This window comes from Sceloporus occidentalis, unplaced genomic scaffold (assembly GCF_023333645.1).
Source record: "Sceloporus occidentalis isolate IW3139 unplaced genomic scaffold, rSceOcc1.0.p SCAF_3, whole genome shotgun sequence".
Taxonomy (NCBI): domain Eukaryota; kingdom Metazoa; phylum Chordata; class Lepidosauria; order Squamata; family Phrynosomatidae; genus Sceloporus; species Sceloporus occidentalis.
This window is the reverse complement of record NW_028316983.1, coordinates 115,602,781-115,621,772: the sequence shown is the minus strand read 5'-3', so window position 1 is coordinate 115,621,772 and position 18,992 is coordinate 115,602,781. Positions and strand designations below refer to the sequence as shown.

Below are 18,992 nucleotides of genomic sequence, written 5' to 3'. Positions count from 1 at the left end.
GCCATTTTTTCCCTCCTGGCTTTCCATCCATGGAAACTCAAAACCGCGAACGACAAGTCTGTGTATAGGGAGGGACAAGTGTACTACTTGTTGGTCTTTGTTACTAATACCATTCATTGTTACAACTGGTATTCAATCTGTGAATTGTTTAGCACAATATTGATTTATTGTTTATGATTTCCAACATGTTTCCTTTGTTAAGTCAATTACCTGTGTGATACATGTTTCTAATACCATTATACTATGTATGTATTGTTATAAATTGTACTAATACATTGGATAGTTCTTGAAGATTCCTTTTCATTATGACACCTACCTTTTCTACATGCAGCAGCCATGAGCAGTGTCAAAAGATGCTTAGGACTGCAACCTTATTGTACCCTAAGCGAGGGAGAAGAAGGAAGGAGGGTGAAGGAACTAGTGGAAAAATAAACAAATCTGGAGTTGATAAAGCAGGACTGGGGAACTAGTAACCCTCCAAGTGTTGTTGCACTTCAGTATCTGTAATTTGACACTGCTGGCAACACTAGTTAGAACTAATGTGAGTTGTACTCCAGCAACATCTGGAGGACCATGCCTTCCTCACCTTTGTTATGAAGGCAAAGACCCAGCAAACCTCATCTAATATGTTGTTGTTATATAGCTTCAAATCAGCCCCAATTCATGGTGATCTTTTCATTAGGATTTTTTTTTTGCAAGAGTTACTCAGAGGAGGTTTGCAACTTCCCTCCTTCTAGGCTGAGAGAGTGTGAGTAGCTGGGTTTCCAAAGCTGAGCAAGAGTTCAAGCCCAGAGTCAGTCTAACACTCAGATCCTTATGTCAGGCTGTCCCCTCCACATTTAGCTGCTAGTGTTTTATTCCAAAGAGATTTACTCAGATTATTGAAAATGACCTTGTCATTGTCCCAAAACATCTGCAAAATTGACTCACAGATATACTCATTGGCTTAAGGATAGCTCCATCTCATTTAGAGGACAGTCCAAAAACCTCTCTTCAGTTCCAGCTAAAATGTATAGGAGTTTTTAAAGAGCATCTTCTGAAATGGCAACTTCCCTGTCACAACAGTGATGAAAGTATCTTCATCAAATTCATCAACAGAGGTTTTTTGCTAATTAGTCCTGACTGGAAGTGTGGAGGAGAAAAAGTACCTGCCTGCCAGTCAGAACACAAAATGTAAGCAGGTTAATGGGCAATTTCTAATACTGGACAGACGGCAAAGCAGCAAGGATCCTGCATACCTGCAGTGAGGCCTATTCTGTTTCCTGTGCTGATAGATAACCTGGAGCGGGAGGAGAAGGAACATTTCTCCAAATGTTCATCACAAATATCTCTGCGCTGTTTCAAACATGTATGGAGTTTCACTGGAAACCACTCTCTTTTCATCAAATAATCAGATGCATTTAGATATGTATTATCACACTTCCAAAAATTTGATGCACAACCTCTTCCAAGGTATTGTCAGAAGTATAAGATAACGTCCAAGACTTATTGCTCACTAGGAAGGATATAAAGATCTACACACCACGTTCTGTATGTAGTCCTGGAGGTGAGCTTCACAAGTAGTGGCACTCCAGACCATGCTGCTAAATGTTTTTGATACTAGGTGTGGGGGAGATTTTCAAATTTTTCAGTCATGTAAAATTCTGCTAGTTGTAAAGGAAGAGGTCAGCTGCTACTGTAATCATACTGAGTGATGTATAGCAAGATATTGGATATAGCAAGATGCTTAATATTTGGTTTATAGCAAGATATTTGATATTTTTTTGTTTATCATATAAATTAGCTTTCAAGAGAATTGATGAGGTGGAGCGTCTTGAATTTTGTTACTTTGAAGATCTAAACCAGTAATGGTGAACCTTTTACAGACCGAGTGCCCAAACTGCAACCCAGACCCCACTTATTTATTGCAAAGTGCCACGTCCCTCTGGCTTTCTAGTAAGAAACTCTGACAAACTCTGTGCTAGGGCTACAGTATGTGTGCCCACAGAGAGGGCTCTGAGTGCCACCTCTGGCACGCGTGCCATAGGTTTGCCATCACTGATCTAAACTATGTAATGTGTACTAGAGTTGTGATATCTTTAGAATGTTTGGAATAATGTTATATTGGAATATCATTAAAAGAAGATGTCTTTTTAAAAAAAAAGTCAAACCGGGCATGCCCAAGTCTGTGAATGTAACTATAGTACATTCATCAGAGGGAGTTCTTTGGACTTCCCAGATGACTTTAGAAATATGACTTTATTACACCAGCCTGCTTTCCTGTCACATTTGCACTAGTTTAAGAATGGAAGCATACCAGTTTGGCATCATTTCGGATCACACTTTCCCCCACAGTAACACTTAAGTGCTGCTTTGGTGATCCATTGTCATTGATCTGTTTTTCGTATTGCCAAATGTCACCTTTCAGGAGAAAGGGAGGAACGAACACTAATCGCTTCCTGAAACCAGCTGCTGTGTGATGGCGCACACAGCAGCTGGTGTCAAGAATTTGTTGGTGGCTGCAGTCACTGCACCTCCCTCCTCCCGAACCCTGATGCTGCTATGTTGTGCACATTCACATAGCAGCCCCGTGCTTTGGAAGGATGTGGGGAGACAAGCAATGTCTGCTGAGCCAACTGCCTTTCTGAAGCCAGTTGCTCTGTGAATGGGAGAGGGGGAGTGGAGCAGAATCATACCCACTCACCACATAAATGGATGAGAAGCAGAAGTGCAGCAGAAGGGAGCTATTGTACAAAGGCAGAATAGCAGCAACCATGAGAGTCTATTGTGTAGAGCCTCTTGAGTTTTGTTACTTTAAAGATCTTGCATAGGACTATGCATTAATCTCCCAATTAGACAGATTAATAACTATAACCCTACTTTATGTCCTTTTTTGTGCATTCATATTAGCACTAAATCCAATTAGATCAGATCTATTGAAATGAGTGGGACTTACCTATGTGATTTTTAATATGGCCCATTCATTCCAGTGACTCTGCTCTATTTGGGAGTAATGTTGGATTTAGTCTTTAATTTCTGTATCTACACACATACAGAAAACACATTCTTATTTATTGAAATAGTGGTTTCTGAAAAGTTCGTGATAGGTAGGAATGGCAATTGTAAAATACAAAATTATTAAGTATTAAAAAAAACCCTACAAACACGAGATCGCTAGTAATAGACAGTGTGAGTCAGAGTAATTAAAATATAGAATGTGGTGTTGAACAAATGTTAATTAGTCTGAGGCTTACTTTTTGTGTGTGTTAGATCTGTTTTTCCACTCTATATTGTTTAAACCTTACAAAAAGTAGTGCTTAATCATAAAGATGCTTTGTTGTGAAATGTCTCCTTGGTGAGATATTCAAGGATACTTGATAAAGGCCTTGATTCTTTTATAGGGTTGATGCATATTGTTTTATTAGTTCCTAACTAATTCAGAATCCAAAGCTCTGAACCCTCCTACATTAAAATTCTCTCTGTTAGCTCTACCTTCTAATGTGTCACTATGATATTGTATGTTGCTTAAGTATTTTTCCATGTGACTGCAGCTTAATCACCTGGGCTGCAGAGACTAGGAAGGGGATTCTGGAGGGAGCAGGCTATGAGATTGACCACGGAGGCATGTATATGAATTTTCCAGCCAATCACTCATTGGTGTGAAACTTGGCATACAAATTGCCTCATCTAGGGATGGTTATGTACCTCATTGTGGGTTCATTGGGGTGAATTATAAATGAATACTGCAAACACAGTTTAAGTCCATTTCTTTTTAAAACTAGAACGATACAATGAATTGTATACTAAGCTGAACATGTATCCAGTTTCTCAAATTTCCATGGATCCAGTGAGGTGATAGTGCAAGACTTGACTGTAGGACTCTTCTGCATAGGTTGCTCAGCAAATACTGCAACTTTGGCTGCAAACTTTAAAGACCTAAATTAAACATACAAAATAGGTGTAAATACATTGGTATCTTGGTGTCCGCTGAAGTTTGTTTCCAGGACCCCTTGTGAATACCAAAATCCATGGATGCTCAAGTCCCTTTAATGCAATGATGTAGTAAAAAGGTGCCCCTTACATGTCAAAATCAAGGTATGCTTTTTGGAATTTATATATTTTTAAAATATGTGTAAGCTGGTTAAATCTGTGGATAAGGAATCCATGGATATGGAGGGCCGATTATAGTAGAAATTCTACTATAAGACATTTACCCTTTTATCCTATCTTAAATACATAATTGAAAATATTCCTTTTTCATTGAAGGTGAAAGGGGCCTCATCATTATTCTTGGCTATAGCAGCTCTTCTCTTCTCCAGCTCTCCCTTTCTTTCAGAGCTAAACTAATAAGTACAGCCTCTTCTCTGATTCATAGGAATTACTTATAGACAAGGAGAAGCCTGGCAATATGCAAGTGCTAGATCAGAAAGGGGTATTCAAAAGTAAAAATTAAAAGTTGGTACACTCAAGCTACTGAACAAGTAAATAAATCCCAATGCAGTTTAGTCTTTAACCCTTCCTCAGGATTTTCTAAAATTCTAAGACTTTCCTAGACTTGTGTTTCTTGATTGTCATATATACAAGCTTAGGATATGAATCCAGAAAGTTGCCTTAATCCAAATGAAACTATTAGGCCATATTACTATATAGCTTAGATTTCCAACAGGAGTTCCCTAGAGAGGGAATCACTATTAAACATTAAGAGACAGAAAAGAACAAATGTTTCCATAAAATGTGCATATGATGATGTTAGTGTATGAATCACATTTGGAAATGACTGTGGTTGAAATAGAAACCAGATTCAATTCACCACAGTGGGGAAGGATATGATGAAGTGACTTGCATGGTATCCAGGTGATGATGGACAACTTCAAATCTGTTCTTCATTCATATCGTTTTTGAGCAGGGTATGGACTGGACAGCCCTTCAAAGAAAGGATTGCTGTTTTGTCATCCCTTCAAATAGTGGGCTTTCTTAAGTGAAGTAAAACAACAATCCTGCACTATTCTCCACAGTAAAAGCTCTAGAGTATTCTCTCATTGCTTGAACTGGCTGGTGGTTTCAAATCCTATTATTGTGCGAAAGAGTGAGATAACAAGGTTAAAATAGGTGATCTGACACTCTTGCTGAGCAGGACCATCTGTCACCAAAGGTATCATGCCACTTGGCTTGATGTGTCATATGCTCACATGCCTGGTAGGGCTGAGCAATCATCTTGCTCATTCTTTGCAGCCTCCTTCCTCAAACAGAAGTAGCAAAATACCTCTTTCCTCAGGACGGCTGAAGACACAATTCTACCAATTATTGTAATAGAAATAAATAGCATTTCTTTCCTCTACATAGAGATGTCATCAGTAGAGGAATGGGATGACATAACTGAATTCTAAGAATATTTCACATGCATTAGAAAGACAAAACTGAGTACTGTACATTTCTAGTCCACCTGCAAGTATCTGTGGAGTGCGGGAGGGTGGAATACAAAATAAAAGCCAAATCCTAGGATAGTTTAAAGAAGCACACATAGAAAGGAAGGCTCACAACCGTTACTCCTTTAGCAGCTCTCTGAGCCTCTTTCCCCAATTTAGGAGAGACCTCAATCTTTTGGAGAGTCTTTTCATAGACAATACTTCACTTCTGTGGGGAAATAAAAGATAGGGAACATTTATTTCCCTAAAAATATTTCAGAAAACTTAGGAACCAAGCCTTTGTACATTCAGGAAGACACAAGACTCGTCTATTTTCATTTCTGCATATGGATATACATTTGAAAGATGATACAGAGCTAACAGCCATTTCCTATGCCCAAAAATGAACTTTCTTTTTGGACTAGTAGTTTTTAAAAGAAACTCTGTTCTGGAAAAGCCCTGGAAATGTCACATGTTTGGACTACAACTCCTAGAATCTCCCAGTTATAGCTGGGAATTGCAATTCTTTAAAAAGTACATTTTCCAGGCTTTTATTCTGGGGAAGCCTTATCACGAAACCTTATTGGGGATTCCAGAATAAGAAAATCAGCAGTGGAAAACAAGCTTCCTCCAAAGACAGCTTGTCTTCTACTACTGATCTTCCTTTGCCATCTGGAACCCATGGGTATGATGGATGTGTGTTCATGAACAGCATTCGGTTTCTTCCAATTCCTTGGCACGGTGAAAATTATTGCAGATAGGAATGGTACTCCCTCTGCTCTTTCAATCACACGTCAGCGGTGACCAAAATTAATATTGTGATTACATATGAAAATACGAGATGCTGCTGAAAATAATATATAAAAAATAAGATAAGATTGTGCTTCGTTTGCTCAACTGGAAATTAAGCTTTGGGTTTTAATTGATTATACTGTTGTATTTAATTGAAGTAATTTGGGACTCAGATTTGCACTCCCAAATATTAAGAACAACATACTTCTGACGTTTGAGACTAAAATGAAAGATAGATCAAATGTGAGGAGAGGAACAGCAGGATCTGGGCATCATTTTGTGGTTGTTGTTCTGGAGCCCTCTGGAGGCTGCATGGACTCCCTCCTACTAAATGAAATAAAAGAGAAGTCCACTTCTAGTTTTGAAAGATGAATACTTTGTGATGTTAAACAGTACACGGAGACATTACTTCTCCTGGAGGTTTTCAGGGGAGGTAGATCACCCACTGTTTTGCATGGAGTCTGGAGAGGTCATGGACAGAAAAATAGCACAATGACATAAAACTCATTGGACTAAATGCAGGTTCTTTCTTGGAAAAAGTAACATATTTGGGACATGCTCTGGATTTAAAGTGAATTGTACAAAGAAAATCCTGCTGATTAAAAATGTGAATTCAGAAGATGACAATTAACTGTTTTTTCAAATTCTGAAATGCAGTGGGCCTGCTGCATTGGCAGGCTAGTGATTACATAGTGGAGTGTCAGTGGCTATCTATGCCTCATATTATCCAGTGGCACTGCGTGGATGTGCTGATGTGGATGCATGCCCACTGCCATCCACTGAATAATATGGAATGTGACTGTCTATGTTTTTCCCATCCTCAGTTTGGAGAGGACAGAACCAATCTATTATGGATGAGAAAGGGCTGCTGTAGAAAAAAGGGGGATTAAAAATTTGGGAGTTACAATGATGATGAATAACAGTTTATTATTTCAAAACAACTATGAAAATGTCTGGAAACAAATGAAAAGTGATATAAAGTCCAGATTCTGTAGAGAGAACACACATTAACTGCCTGACTCTTGTGACCATGGATTTTATAATGTTAATTTTTAAGCCTGTTCCCACTATATTGTAAATGAAATACTGGTCATGGTCAGAGGTTGAGAAAGCATGGCTGGTTGGGAGAGTCCGAAAGCTGTAGTTCAAGTAACTTTGACCATCTCTGGGTATGGTTTCTAAGCTGTGTTCTGTGGAACCCAACATTTGCCTGACAAGAACTTTTTTCATGCCAGACAAGCATCCCAATGTGTACCAGTTCCAAATCTTGTCTAATCTTGATATATACCAGTCATAAATCTTTCTCTGTAATGAGCACCTGCAGTGGAGTTGTGGGCAGATCATAACACAGACAATGGCCATGGTGACTGAGAGACTGTGTGGATGATAGTCCCCAAAAGTAACATTTCCAAGCTCTGCAAGCTGCTCCCAAAATCTGTCTATGGAAATTATTAGCGGTGAAAGAACTTAAAACAAAGAAAAGTAATGGCAGTGTAGTAGTCTTTTGTGTCTTCTTCATATCATGAACACACAAATATAAAAACAGAGGGGAGGGGGTGCTCATAATATCACACTAAATTTCCTTCCAAGGAGTTCTATCTTTTGCAAGATAATTATCCATACACATTAAGCATTCATAGTAATGAGCACTTCGTCACACTAACATTCCAATGTTATACAAAGCCGGGCAACTTGATGTGGTTAGTTCTGCTGCTCAGCTGTAATTGTCTCTACAGTAATATGAGATGGAAGTAATATGAGATGGAACAGAACGAATTTAAGCATGCAACACGGAGACTGTACAAGAAAGGCCCTACTAGATCACACCAGGGCACTCTCTAGCATGTTCTACTACAAGCAGTGGTCCCTCAGCAGAAAAGTCTTTGAGAAATGTGTCCCCAGAAGATAGCAGATTTTTAAAAGAATGAATAGTTCAACATGGTGTATGTGGGCTTTTTTAATACATCAAAAAGATAAAATTGGGCTCAGAGTGTAATATTTCAGAATGTAATATTTTGTGTACCACTCTTAACTGTCAGCCTATCTTTGAGAGGTTTGATTTGTTCTCTCCCTTTTGTCTTCTTGTTTTGGGCGGGTTTTTTCTCCTTCCAATTGTACAGGACCAACAAAGGTCGGGATATTAAAACTATCAAGTCTCTTCGTGTTCTACGAGTCTTGAGACCTTTGAAGACCATCAAGAGGTTGCCAAAACTCAAGGTATTTTTGCTTTCACCCACTTGCTTTATTCAGATAGGCTCCAGTATGAGAAATGAATGGATGGTTGGATGAATTGACATTGTCACCATCAGATAATTTAAGAAATCCCTTGCTTTGCTGTTCTGACCAAATGCTATTTCCCCACTCACCCTCTATGTAACATTCCAACGTTTTGCCCGGTTACTACAGTAAAACCCCTCCCTTTATCCCCTGAACTGCCATTAAAACCCAGGCACCATAGTCTAACCCAACAAATAAATATACCTACGTCCAGCCCCCCTTCCCACACCAAATACCAAACTGGTATCTCACACAATCAATACAGATTTAATATATACCTTCTCCTAAGCACAAAACTGATTTGGGTTCTGATACTTTTTCTGATGTTTTTCAGACACATCAGGATTAATGAGCATTAACACGATATTAATCCAGACGGAAAGTCAACAAAATGCGTCACTTTTTACTTTCGGCATTTTCCAAATGTAAAAAGCAGCACGTTTTGTCGACTTTCCGTCTGGGTTAATGGTGTGTTAATGCTCATTAACCCGGACGTCATCTGAAAAACAACCTGTTTTTGCAGGTTTTTTTCCACTTTCTGTCCTGTTTAATGTCAAACATCATCCGAAAATCAAACCGCTTTTGTGGGTTTTTTAAGGTTTAAATCCTGTTTTTGCATGGATCCCGCCTGTTTGATAAACTCCCTTGTCTCTTTTACATGATACCGCACTTTGAAATGGAGGAATGAGAATTGCCTCTGCACACAATCTTCTTTTGATATAGCTATTGGAAACCCTTCCATTTACAACTAGTTACTCTGTGCTGCACAAGGAGTAACCATAATGCTATCTCTAGACTTCAGCTCTCTCCTGGAAGTACTGCTTCTAGCAGAGACCTTCCGTGCAGTTAAGACATGGGTATGGAGCCAGTTTCCTGTTCCAGGGAAAAAGTCAATCAGACGGTTGCATCCATTCAATGGTAGGAGAGGCCAAGTTTGTTGGTGGGTGGAACCAAAGGCAAAGAAAGCTAGAGTAAAAGGACTGCGTAGTCCTTTTTGCACTGTCCCTTCTTTACTGCTCGTCTTTACATATCCACATGTGAAGCAAAAGAGGAGGTCCTACTCAGAGGGTTGGTCTGGAGAGTAAGAGTAGACCTGTAGCATGCAGAGAGCACAAGTAATATTTTTTCATCATGTAGCACATTATACTATAGTCAATATGAGTTAAACGACAGATGTAGAAACACTTGTGATAATAAAAGAATTCTTAATAGTATAAATTACTCAATATTGTAAACATTCTCACTTGTTTGGTGTTTCCTGTATCAGATTTCTGCCATGATGTGGAAAAGAAAGTACCTTGAAAACACCTTGACTAAATGATAGCTTTGAGGCCTCTTATGTCCTCTTTTTAAAAAGCAGACATATGATGAACCACATCTTGTGGGTTTTCCTCTTCTCTCAGGCAGTCTTTGATTGCGTTGTAACATCACTGAAAAATGTCTTCAACATACTAATTGTCTACAAGCTCTTCATGTTCATCTTTGCTGTCATCGCAGTCCAGCTCTTCAAGGGAAAATTCTTCTACTGTACAGATAGCTCAAAAGATACAGAGAAAGACTGCATGTAAGTATAGCAGAAAAGATCTAGTGATGCATCCTGACACATATGATTTTTGTACACTCTCTTCTAGGAAAGAACTGGAATAGTCCACACTACTCTTTTGTCAGCATTTCATACATCCTAGGACCTCACAGTCTGGCTTTTTTTAAAAAACTAATTTCTACAATTAATTATTTACTGAGCTCCCACGAATAATTTTTTAAAAGTTACCTACTTGAGAAGGTAGAAGCCACTACTTCACTATTTGATAAACCTGTTTTGTTTCAGACTGATGGGGTCATAATTTCATTATTGGAGAGAATCATATCCAAAGCCCTAAAGAGGAAAATGAACTTTAGTCCTTATTTTCACATATAGAAGGAGGCTTCTTGGTGATTCTTGACCCATTAGTTTCTGGTTCCTTAATCTGATTTTTAATCTTGCAGGTCTTTTTTCCCTTTTCTTTTTAAGACCTACAGTTCTGTGCTTATTGTTGTTTTTGTGTCCCTTCAACATCTGACTTAGGGCAACTCTAAAGTAACCATATCCTGGGGTTGGGTTAGAAAGATTTGTTGAGGGTGTTTGGAAAGATTTGTTTATGTGTCATTGCCTTCTTCTGAGGCAGTGAGAGATGTGCCCAAGATCACCCAAGGAGTTTCCATAGCCATCCTGAGATTCAAGCCCTGGTCTCCAGACACCTAGTCAAACTTTCAGACCACACTTATTAACATGCAAATGTATGCAATGGTACCAGTGACCTGGTGTCCATTTTATAATTGTAGAACAGTTATTTCTGATGGGGTCATTTCTAGGGTCTTGCTAGCTGTTTCTTCACTTTGGATAACTTAAAAATAAGTACCTAGACTAACATCGGCCACATTCCCACTTACCAATATATTGCTTTGTGAACTGAATCAATAGATTGGTTCAGCAGCATAGCGTGGTTCACACTACATTTGCCCCGATCACATTTTCTTGCTGCAAAGTAAAATAAAATAACACACTTGTGGTTCACATTCACGAATGAATTGATTCAAAATGTACCTGCTCCAACCGGCCAAAGGGCAAATTTAAATCAATTCTGATCCGCAGCTGGCTCACACTTCAATTTATCAATTTATCCAAAAAGACGTGGGAAAAAACAGTGTTTAAAAGATGCGGATTAAATGGGTCCAGTTCAAACCGATTTGTGATCCAGTTTAAAGGGTAGTTGGAATGAGGCCATCTAAGACTAAAAGTACCTGGGTCAGCATCAGTTATGTAAAATGGAAGGCACTGTTATTCAAAAGGAGCACACAGATTAGGGATACTGTGTTTGTTAAGAATTCTCTGTAGCCTCTCCCCCACCCCCAGGCACATTCTCACACCCAGTACTCTTATGCTCCCGTAGCACACTGAGAATTAAAATCCTGATATCCCAAATGCTTACTTCTTAAAAACCTCTTCACACACATGGGTCACTTGCACCTGTGCAGTGCATCATTTGGAAAGTTCCAAAGGTGACCAATTGTTTCTGCAGTAACCATGTGAAACCAACCAGTTTCTCTTCCACCACTACATCAGCTGTTCCAAAGTGTTCTCAGAAATGGCACCCTCTGGAACAGATGTAGGACATGATTGAAAAGCCCAGCGGCAGCGGCGTCATTCCAGTATGCAGTAAACTCCAGTTCTTAGCCCCATCCCGTTCTGTGTGCGCCTGTGTGTGCCCTCGTTTTGAAACGCAATGGGCCTATTTTAGGGCCCGTGCGATAAACTTCCCTGTCTCTCCTTCCCATTGGATTCCAAGGAAACTGTCTTGGTATTGACCCAATGTCTGTTGTCAGTAATGGACCAAATTAGGGAAAACAAAACAAAACCTGTCACAACTGTTACCATTACATTCGGCAATATACAGGAATTACAATTTTATAAGTGACATTATTACAAAAAACATTACTACGGATTCTGTATGGTGTGGTATGGGAGAAAGTCATTGGAGGGTGACACCATGAGCTACCACACCAGGTAACGCCAACTCTAGTGATGGCATTGCTTGATTACATCCCATTAAGACTACTGTAACACAGTCTGCTTGGGTTTGCCTTTAGAAACTGTTTGGAAACTTCAGCAGGTCCAGAATGTTGACCAGGGCCAGTTATAGGAAGCTTTTATACCATAGGCAGATTGGAGAGTATAAACAAATGATAGTTTATAAAAAGTAAGGATAGGACTGCACAATCAGGTAAACACACAACAATAAGTAGGCTGCCATCACCTCACAAAAAATCTATTATATTGTGTTGTAGAGCACCACATTCAAGACATATTAGTCATAACCACAGTCATATCCCCTGTCCAAGCAAGAGTTAAACTACAAGCATATATCTCCCTTGTTGAAACAGCTGCTGTGGCTGCTGATTTGTTTCCAGGCACAATTGAAAAAGCTGGTCATGGCCTATGAAGCCCTGTATGGCTTAGGGCCAGACTATCTGAAATGCTGTGTCTCCCCTATGAACCTGCCAGAGCTTTAAGATCATCAGGTGATAGCTTTCTCTTGGTTCTGCCACCATCACAGGCTCACTTGGTGAGGACATGAGAGAGAACCTTCTTGGTGGCTGCTCTCACCCTCTGGAACTCCCTTCCATAGGAGGCTAGGCTGGCCCCCTCCCTGGCAGGCAAAGACATTTCCATTCAAACAGGCTTTTAGTATGTAATCACTATCAGAGGCTTTTTTAATTGGGGTGTATGCTGTGTTTATTTATGTTTTTAACTTTTTTCATGTAATTTATACTGTTTAAATGAAATTATTTTAATTGTTTTTAAAATCATACTGCACTTATGCATATAAGAAATTTTAAGTAAATTGAAGCCAAAGCAATGGCAGATATGTCTATTCTCTGGTACAAGGAAAATCTGACACTATTCTGTTCCATTAAGAAATCCTATTCCATCCCTAATCTAGAGGGTCATGATCTCTCTCATCCTTACAGAGGCAACTATGTGGACCATGAGAAAAACAAGATGGAAGTGAAATGCCGAGAATGGAAGCGCCATGAATTTCATTACGATAATATCATTTGGGCTTTGCTTACCCTCTTCACTGTTTCCACAGGGGAAGGATGGCCACAGTGAGTATTTCCCTTGGCCCTCTCTAGTGATACTGGGAATGAAGCACTTTAGCTTAGTCCTAAACTATAGTGATAAGGGGATGGCTGTTATACTTATATTTCAGTGGCCGAAGTAAGGTGTTCAGTTCCATTTCTAACGGGAGGATTTTATTTTATTTTGTTTTGTTTTAAATGAATCAATGACAGATTTTGGGTCAGGTTGTCTCCCCATTCTACAGAACTTCAAGGGAAATGTCTGACTCCAATATTCACCTGAGTAGATTTCTCCATGCCAAGAGGGAATACCTGACTTCTGGGCTTTACTGTGGCATCTGGTTGGGCACTAAGAGGGAAAGGGCACTCCAGATGTTGTTAAAAGTAGTGCCTGCCTTTACCTGTAGAAATATCACCTAGTAGTGCTTTCCGGGGCGCGGGACAGACTGCCCCAAAAGGGCAGCCTGCCAGTGGTGTATTTCCCTCTGGAGGGATGCCGCAGCTGCCATACTGCACGGCGTCCATCCGAAGTAAAAAGAACCCAGAAAAAACAGGTTCTTTTTGTGCCACCGGGCAGATGTCACGAGTGCACCAATGGCACACTCATTACATAAGCAATGTACAGTGACGTGTGGACGCTGCGCATCACTTACGTAAAGATGGTGGCCCCCATGTGGACGGGAGGCTGCCATCAAAACACTGCCAGCATGTACTAGGCTTAGGGACCGTGCGGTTGGTGCGTGGTCCCTAACCCTAGTATCGTCACTGCCATGCCGCATTTGGGCCATCTGTTTTGGCCACAGGACTATTATCACTTTAGGCTGAAGGGAAGAAATTGTTTGAACCTTCCCTTCTCCTCCAAGAAACCCCACCCAACTTGCAAACCTGCCACATTGTTCCATTTCTAGATGCAATGACTTGTTACAACGGATGGGATGGGATATTGTAGTTGAAGAAATGTTTCAGTTGATTTTGGTGCATATGTAAATCAAGTCTTAGACTGGGACACATTCATTTGGTGCAGTATTCTAGTAAAGCCAAATCTGTATAGGTATTGAGGGCTGTACCATTAGCATCTGACCTCTCTCTCTCTCTCTCTCTCTCTCTTTCATACACATATACTCACTCACTATGTCCCCAGGGTTTTGCAACATTCTGTGGATGTTACTGAGGAGGACCGTGGCCCCAGCCGCAGCAACCGCATGGAGATGTCCATTTTTTACGTGGTGTATTTTGTAGTCTTCCCTTTTTTCTTTGTTAACATCTTTGTGGCTCTCATCATCATCACTTTCCAGGAGCAAGGAGATAAAATGATGGAGGAATGCAGTCTTGAGAAGAACGAGGTATCATGTTGGTGGGTTTGTTATTTTATGAATGGAAACCGAATGTACCATCCCAAAACCTCTGGGTTTTCAAGGTTGTAGTACATAGCATCTCATTATAAGAAGTGCAAAGAATGTTGTTTTGTTTTGTTTTTTAAAAAGTCTTACAGAAGTCTAAAAATGAACTGATTTTTAAAAAAGCTATTAGTTGATTAACACTTGAAAGCAGATATATTGTACATTTAAACTCAACCATCTGTGCACCACTTTTCTAAGAACTAGACGAGGATGTTATTTCCATGTCACATCACTCTCCCTGATGTAGGCATTGGTATACAAATCAGCATCATGATAATAGTCTGGTGCAATATTTAGGACATTTTGATCTCAAAATGAGATGAGGGCTGTCAAACATCCCAGTGGTTCAAGACAAATGTTGCCCATACCTACGAAGAGAAATCATATTGGAGCTGAACCATATTTACTTGTGTCTCAATTTTCTTTTTGAAAAAGTTAACTGAGGGCAAACTGTTCACATCAGGACCAAATCACTTTCATTCATGTTTGGAATAGTCATGATTCAGGCAGTGCTGTGCCAAGTACTCCAAGACTGACTTTCTGGTACTAGGCTCTTAAGCCCTGCAAGCCTATATGACCATAGACAGAGCATGCATGCTCTCTCTCTCTCTCTCTCTCTCTCTCTCTCTTTCTCTGTGTGTGTGTGTGTGTAGTCAGGTGGATAATTGCATGAGTGCATGATTACTTTTAAAAAACCCACACTTGCCAGCTTTTGCACACATTGATTCTAGATTCCAGGCCTAAGATAAAAAATAAATGGAAATTTTGAAGGAGCGGTTGAAGGCACATTGAAAACTAGAGGTCCTTTTCAATGTCATAGAAAACAAAAGCAAAATTCTGAAGAGTTCTTCAGCTCAACCATAATTATAATTATTTTCTCTCCTTTGTGTTTCTCATCTGTGTAGATTATGAACCACACAGGCACAGATGTCACACTACCCCATTGTAAAGTTCCCAGTGCACTGTATGGGCAATATAATAACTAGCAATAATGATAATAATATGCACACTAGTTGACAGACTCTCTTTCTTTCTTTCTTTCTTTCTTTCTTTCTTTCTTTCTTTTCCCTCTCTTTCCAGAGAGCCTGCATTGACTTTGCTATCAGTGCTAAACCCCTCACCCGCTACATGCCTCAAAACCGACACACCTTTCAGTACAGAGTCTGGCACTTTGTGGTCTCTCCATCATTTGAATACACCATTATGGCCATGATAGCACTTAATACTGTAGTTCTGATGATGAAGGTAAGGTGGATTCGGGGTGCTATTTAAAAGTTTATTGTTAATTTCAATTGTCTGGTTCAGTCTGACCATTTTAAACAAGTCATATGGGAAATACACTCTCTTCTGATCCAAATTCTCAGCTATTAACAAACTGGTTGAATGTATAAAGTTGCCTTATAATTAGGGATTGGTGAAATAAGGAGTTACCTAGGGTACCTAAGCTAAACCTAAAGGGCCCCAAGTTGAACTCCGTGGCTGTATTTATTCACTGTTTTGTCATAAAAAATGACTGCATCCAGAAATGTGGGTGACATTACTTTGGGCCATAATGAATTATCATCTGAATGTTGACAGATGTGGTAGGTTGAGATTCCTTACCTATTACTATTATTTGGGAGTAATCTCAGCATTTTCTGCATTAATAAAAACGAGATCATCAGTACTGTCCTCATTGAACTGTTCAGCCCACATCCACATTGTCACTACTACTTCAGAAAGATGAAGGAACTTCTTATTTCCACAGCTTTCTGAATCTGGCTCTGTTGCTGTGCTTCATGTTTACTGTTCTGAAATATGACATTTTCAGAAATAGTCCAGTCAAGACACTTACATATACCGTGGTTGGTGGTATGGTGGTAGGGTATCTGCTACAAAATTGATGGGCTTACAAGGTAGTTGCTAGGCTTGGTGAGTGTAGCTGTCTATTCTAGAGTAAGAATAATTTTCCATTAAAGAAATCAAGAAAAGTAGATTGAAAAACTAGCTGCAGCCTAGGGATCTATGGTAAATGATGAGAGTGTCTTTTTCATATTAGATATACCACTCCAACAGGGGGTCTATGACTTAAAGATAAAAAGAGAGTATCAGAGATCAGGGTTTATTATAAAGCTTATGGTAGTAGCCAAAGTATGTAGAGGCTTAATACAACATAGACCTACAGCTCCATGAAAGTCATCTTTTAAGAGCCATCCAGATCCTTTCATGAATACTTAACTGAAATCCTAGAACTGGAACAGGCATGCATTGAAAGTTGAGTAGCAAGAGAGTACTTGCTCTGGCACCTGTTCATGAACATTGCTAGAGAAAACCTGTGGAGAGAATGTGGAGCTGCAGGACTGCCCTAGTGAGCAACTGAGGCAATTCGCACCAGGCTCCTACAAAGCAGGTGCCCCTGACCCAAACATTTTGCTCATCAGAATTCTTGGGTATTGCGGGTAAAATTATAAAAAGAAGGAATAGTATGTCTGACTGTAATATGACAAGTCATACCAGACCAACCTGATCTCTCTGTCTTTTTTTCTTTTTTTAAAATAAAATTTCCAGCATGGTAGATAAAGGGAACGCTGCGGATATTGCATATCTTGATTTCCATAAGGTCTCCCATGACATTCTTGCAAACAAACTAGTAAAATGTGGGTTAGACAATGCAACTGTTAAGTGGATCTGTAATTGGTTGACCTGCCAAACCCAAAGGGTGCTCAACAATGGCTCCTTTTCATCCTGTAGAGAAGTGACCAATGGGGTGCCACAGGGTTCTATTCTGGGCCTAGTTCTACTCAATAAGTTTATCAACGACTTGGACAAAAGAATAGAGAGCATGCTTATCAAATTTGCAGATGACACCGAATTAGGAGGTGTAGCTAATACCCCAGAGGAGAGAATCCAAATTCAAAATGCCCTGAATAGATTACAAAGCTGAGCCAAATTAATAAAATGAACTTCAACAGGGGGAAACACGCTCCCTCAGAGAGTGGTGGAGTCTCCTTTGGAGGACTTTAAACAAAGGCTGGATAACCATCTGTTGGGGGTGCTTTGATTGTGAGTTCCTGCATGGCAGGGGGGTTGGACTGAATGGCCCTTGGGAGTCTCTGTTATTTTATGATTCTATAACACAATATTAATATATAATTGTGACATAATGGGACCTCTCCTCAATCAAGATGAAATAAATGCTTCACCTTGTTGTACATGAAATAGAATAAATACGAATTTTAGGCTTAAGTGATTGTTTAAAGCACTGATGTGTTTCCAGTCTGGAAAAGCACAAGTGCAATTATTATTTTTGCTCCTTTTATCTTTAACTGGCTGTAAAATGGGTGGCACTTGTCCTAGTGCCAGCCCTAGTTAAGAGTACAACCTACTGTTGTCTCTCTATAGTCTCAGGTAGAGAACCAGTCTTATTTTTATTGGTCCTACATACACAGCTTTGGGAGACTCTTTGGCTTGAAGCTAGAGTAAAAATGCTTTAAATAAATATAAGTGCAAAGCAAATGCTCTTGCACTTACCTGTGGCGCTTTGTCACTTAGAAATGCAAGTAAAGACTAGCTCATGTGTTATGTTTTAGCTGTGGATTGATACATTTAAAATGTAGCATGTGAATGTAACCAATGGTTGACAAGGAGCCATAATTAGTTGTGAATCCATGTTAATTGTATAGTTCTTGGCAAATCTAGGTTCCTGCCATGTAATGTGTGAAATGTTATCCCAGAGAGCTTGCTGTTTTCCAGCGCAGTCCTGTTTTCCAATAGAAACACATACCCTACTTTGGACCTTAAGTTTTGCCATAAATCCCCATCACATACCAAATGCAGTAACTACATCTGTTTTATTCTCATGGGTAACTTGTGTAACAACTGTTTTCCTTCTGTGCTACCATTATACTTTGGCTGTTAATTGCACACTTAATTTTTCTTACTTGCCACACTTCATACGCAGAACAACTGTACCATGCCAATCTATAGTAAACTGAAAAATACAAAAGATACTGTAAGGGCTAAAAATGCTGTAGCAGTCATCTCAAATAAGGATGGACAGTGTAACTTCAAATTAAAAGACTATATGTTTTTTCTCGTGGACTTAATTCCTCTATGATATGTGGAATATTTTTTGTTACTTGAATTGCCACCTGAATTTCTAATGAAAAGGTGCAAACCAGTGGTAAGCAAACTTTTAAGCTATTGTAAATGGGATCCAAAACATTATAACTCTCCCTTCTCTTTTTTTGGCAGTACTATTCTGCTCCCTACACCTATGAACTGGTTTTGAAGTACCTGAACATTGCTTTTACCATGGTTTTCTCATTAGAATGTGTCCTGAAAATTATAGCCTTTGGCTTTCTGGTAAGTTACAAAGCATTTTGAGTTGGATGTTCTGGTTATATGAAATTCAGTTTGTTCTTAGTAAAATGCTTTACTATGTCAAATCAGCATGTCTCCATCATGTGTATGTCCTCACTAATTTGGAGGAACGATATATCAGATCAGGCAGTTGTTTGGCTCCCTGGATATTTGGGAT

At 39.5% G+C, this 18,992-nt stretch overlaps 1 protein-coding gene across 4 annotated transcripts in view; it reads left to right on the top strand.

The window, feature by feature from the left end:
* CACNA1E (calcium voltage-gated channel subunit alpha1 E) overlaps positions 1–18,992 on the top strand; it is a 340,907-nt gene that overhangs the window by 259,869 nt on the left and 62,046 nt on the right. For all 4 annotated transcript variants that reach the window (XM_089515900.1, XM_089515901.1, XM_089515899.1 and 1 more), the window contains 6 exons: positions 8,297–8,393; positions 9,857–10,017; positions 12,963–13,100; positions 14,215–14,416; positions 15,554–15,718; positions 18,707–18,817. In XM_089515900.1, coding sequence (XP_089372026.1) covers positions 8,297–8,393; positions 9,857–10,017; positions 12,963–13,100; positions 14,215–14,416; positions 15,554–15,718; positions 18,707–18,817 — 874 coding nt within the window. The remainder of the gene's footprint in view (positions 1–8,296; positions 8,394–9,856; positions 10,018–12,962; positions 13,101–14,214; positions 14,417–15,553; positions 15,719–18,706; positions 18,818–18,992) is intronic.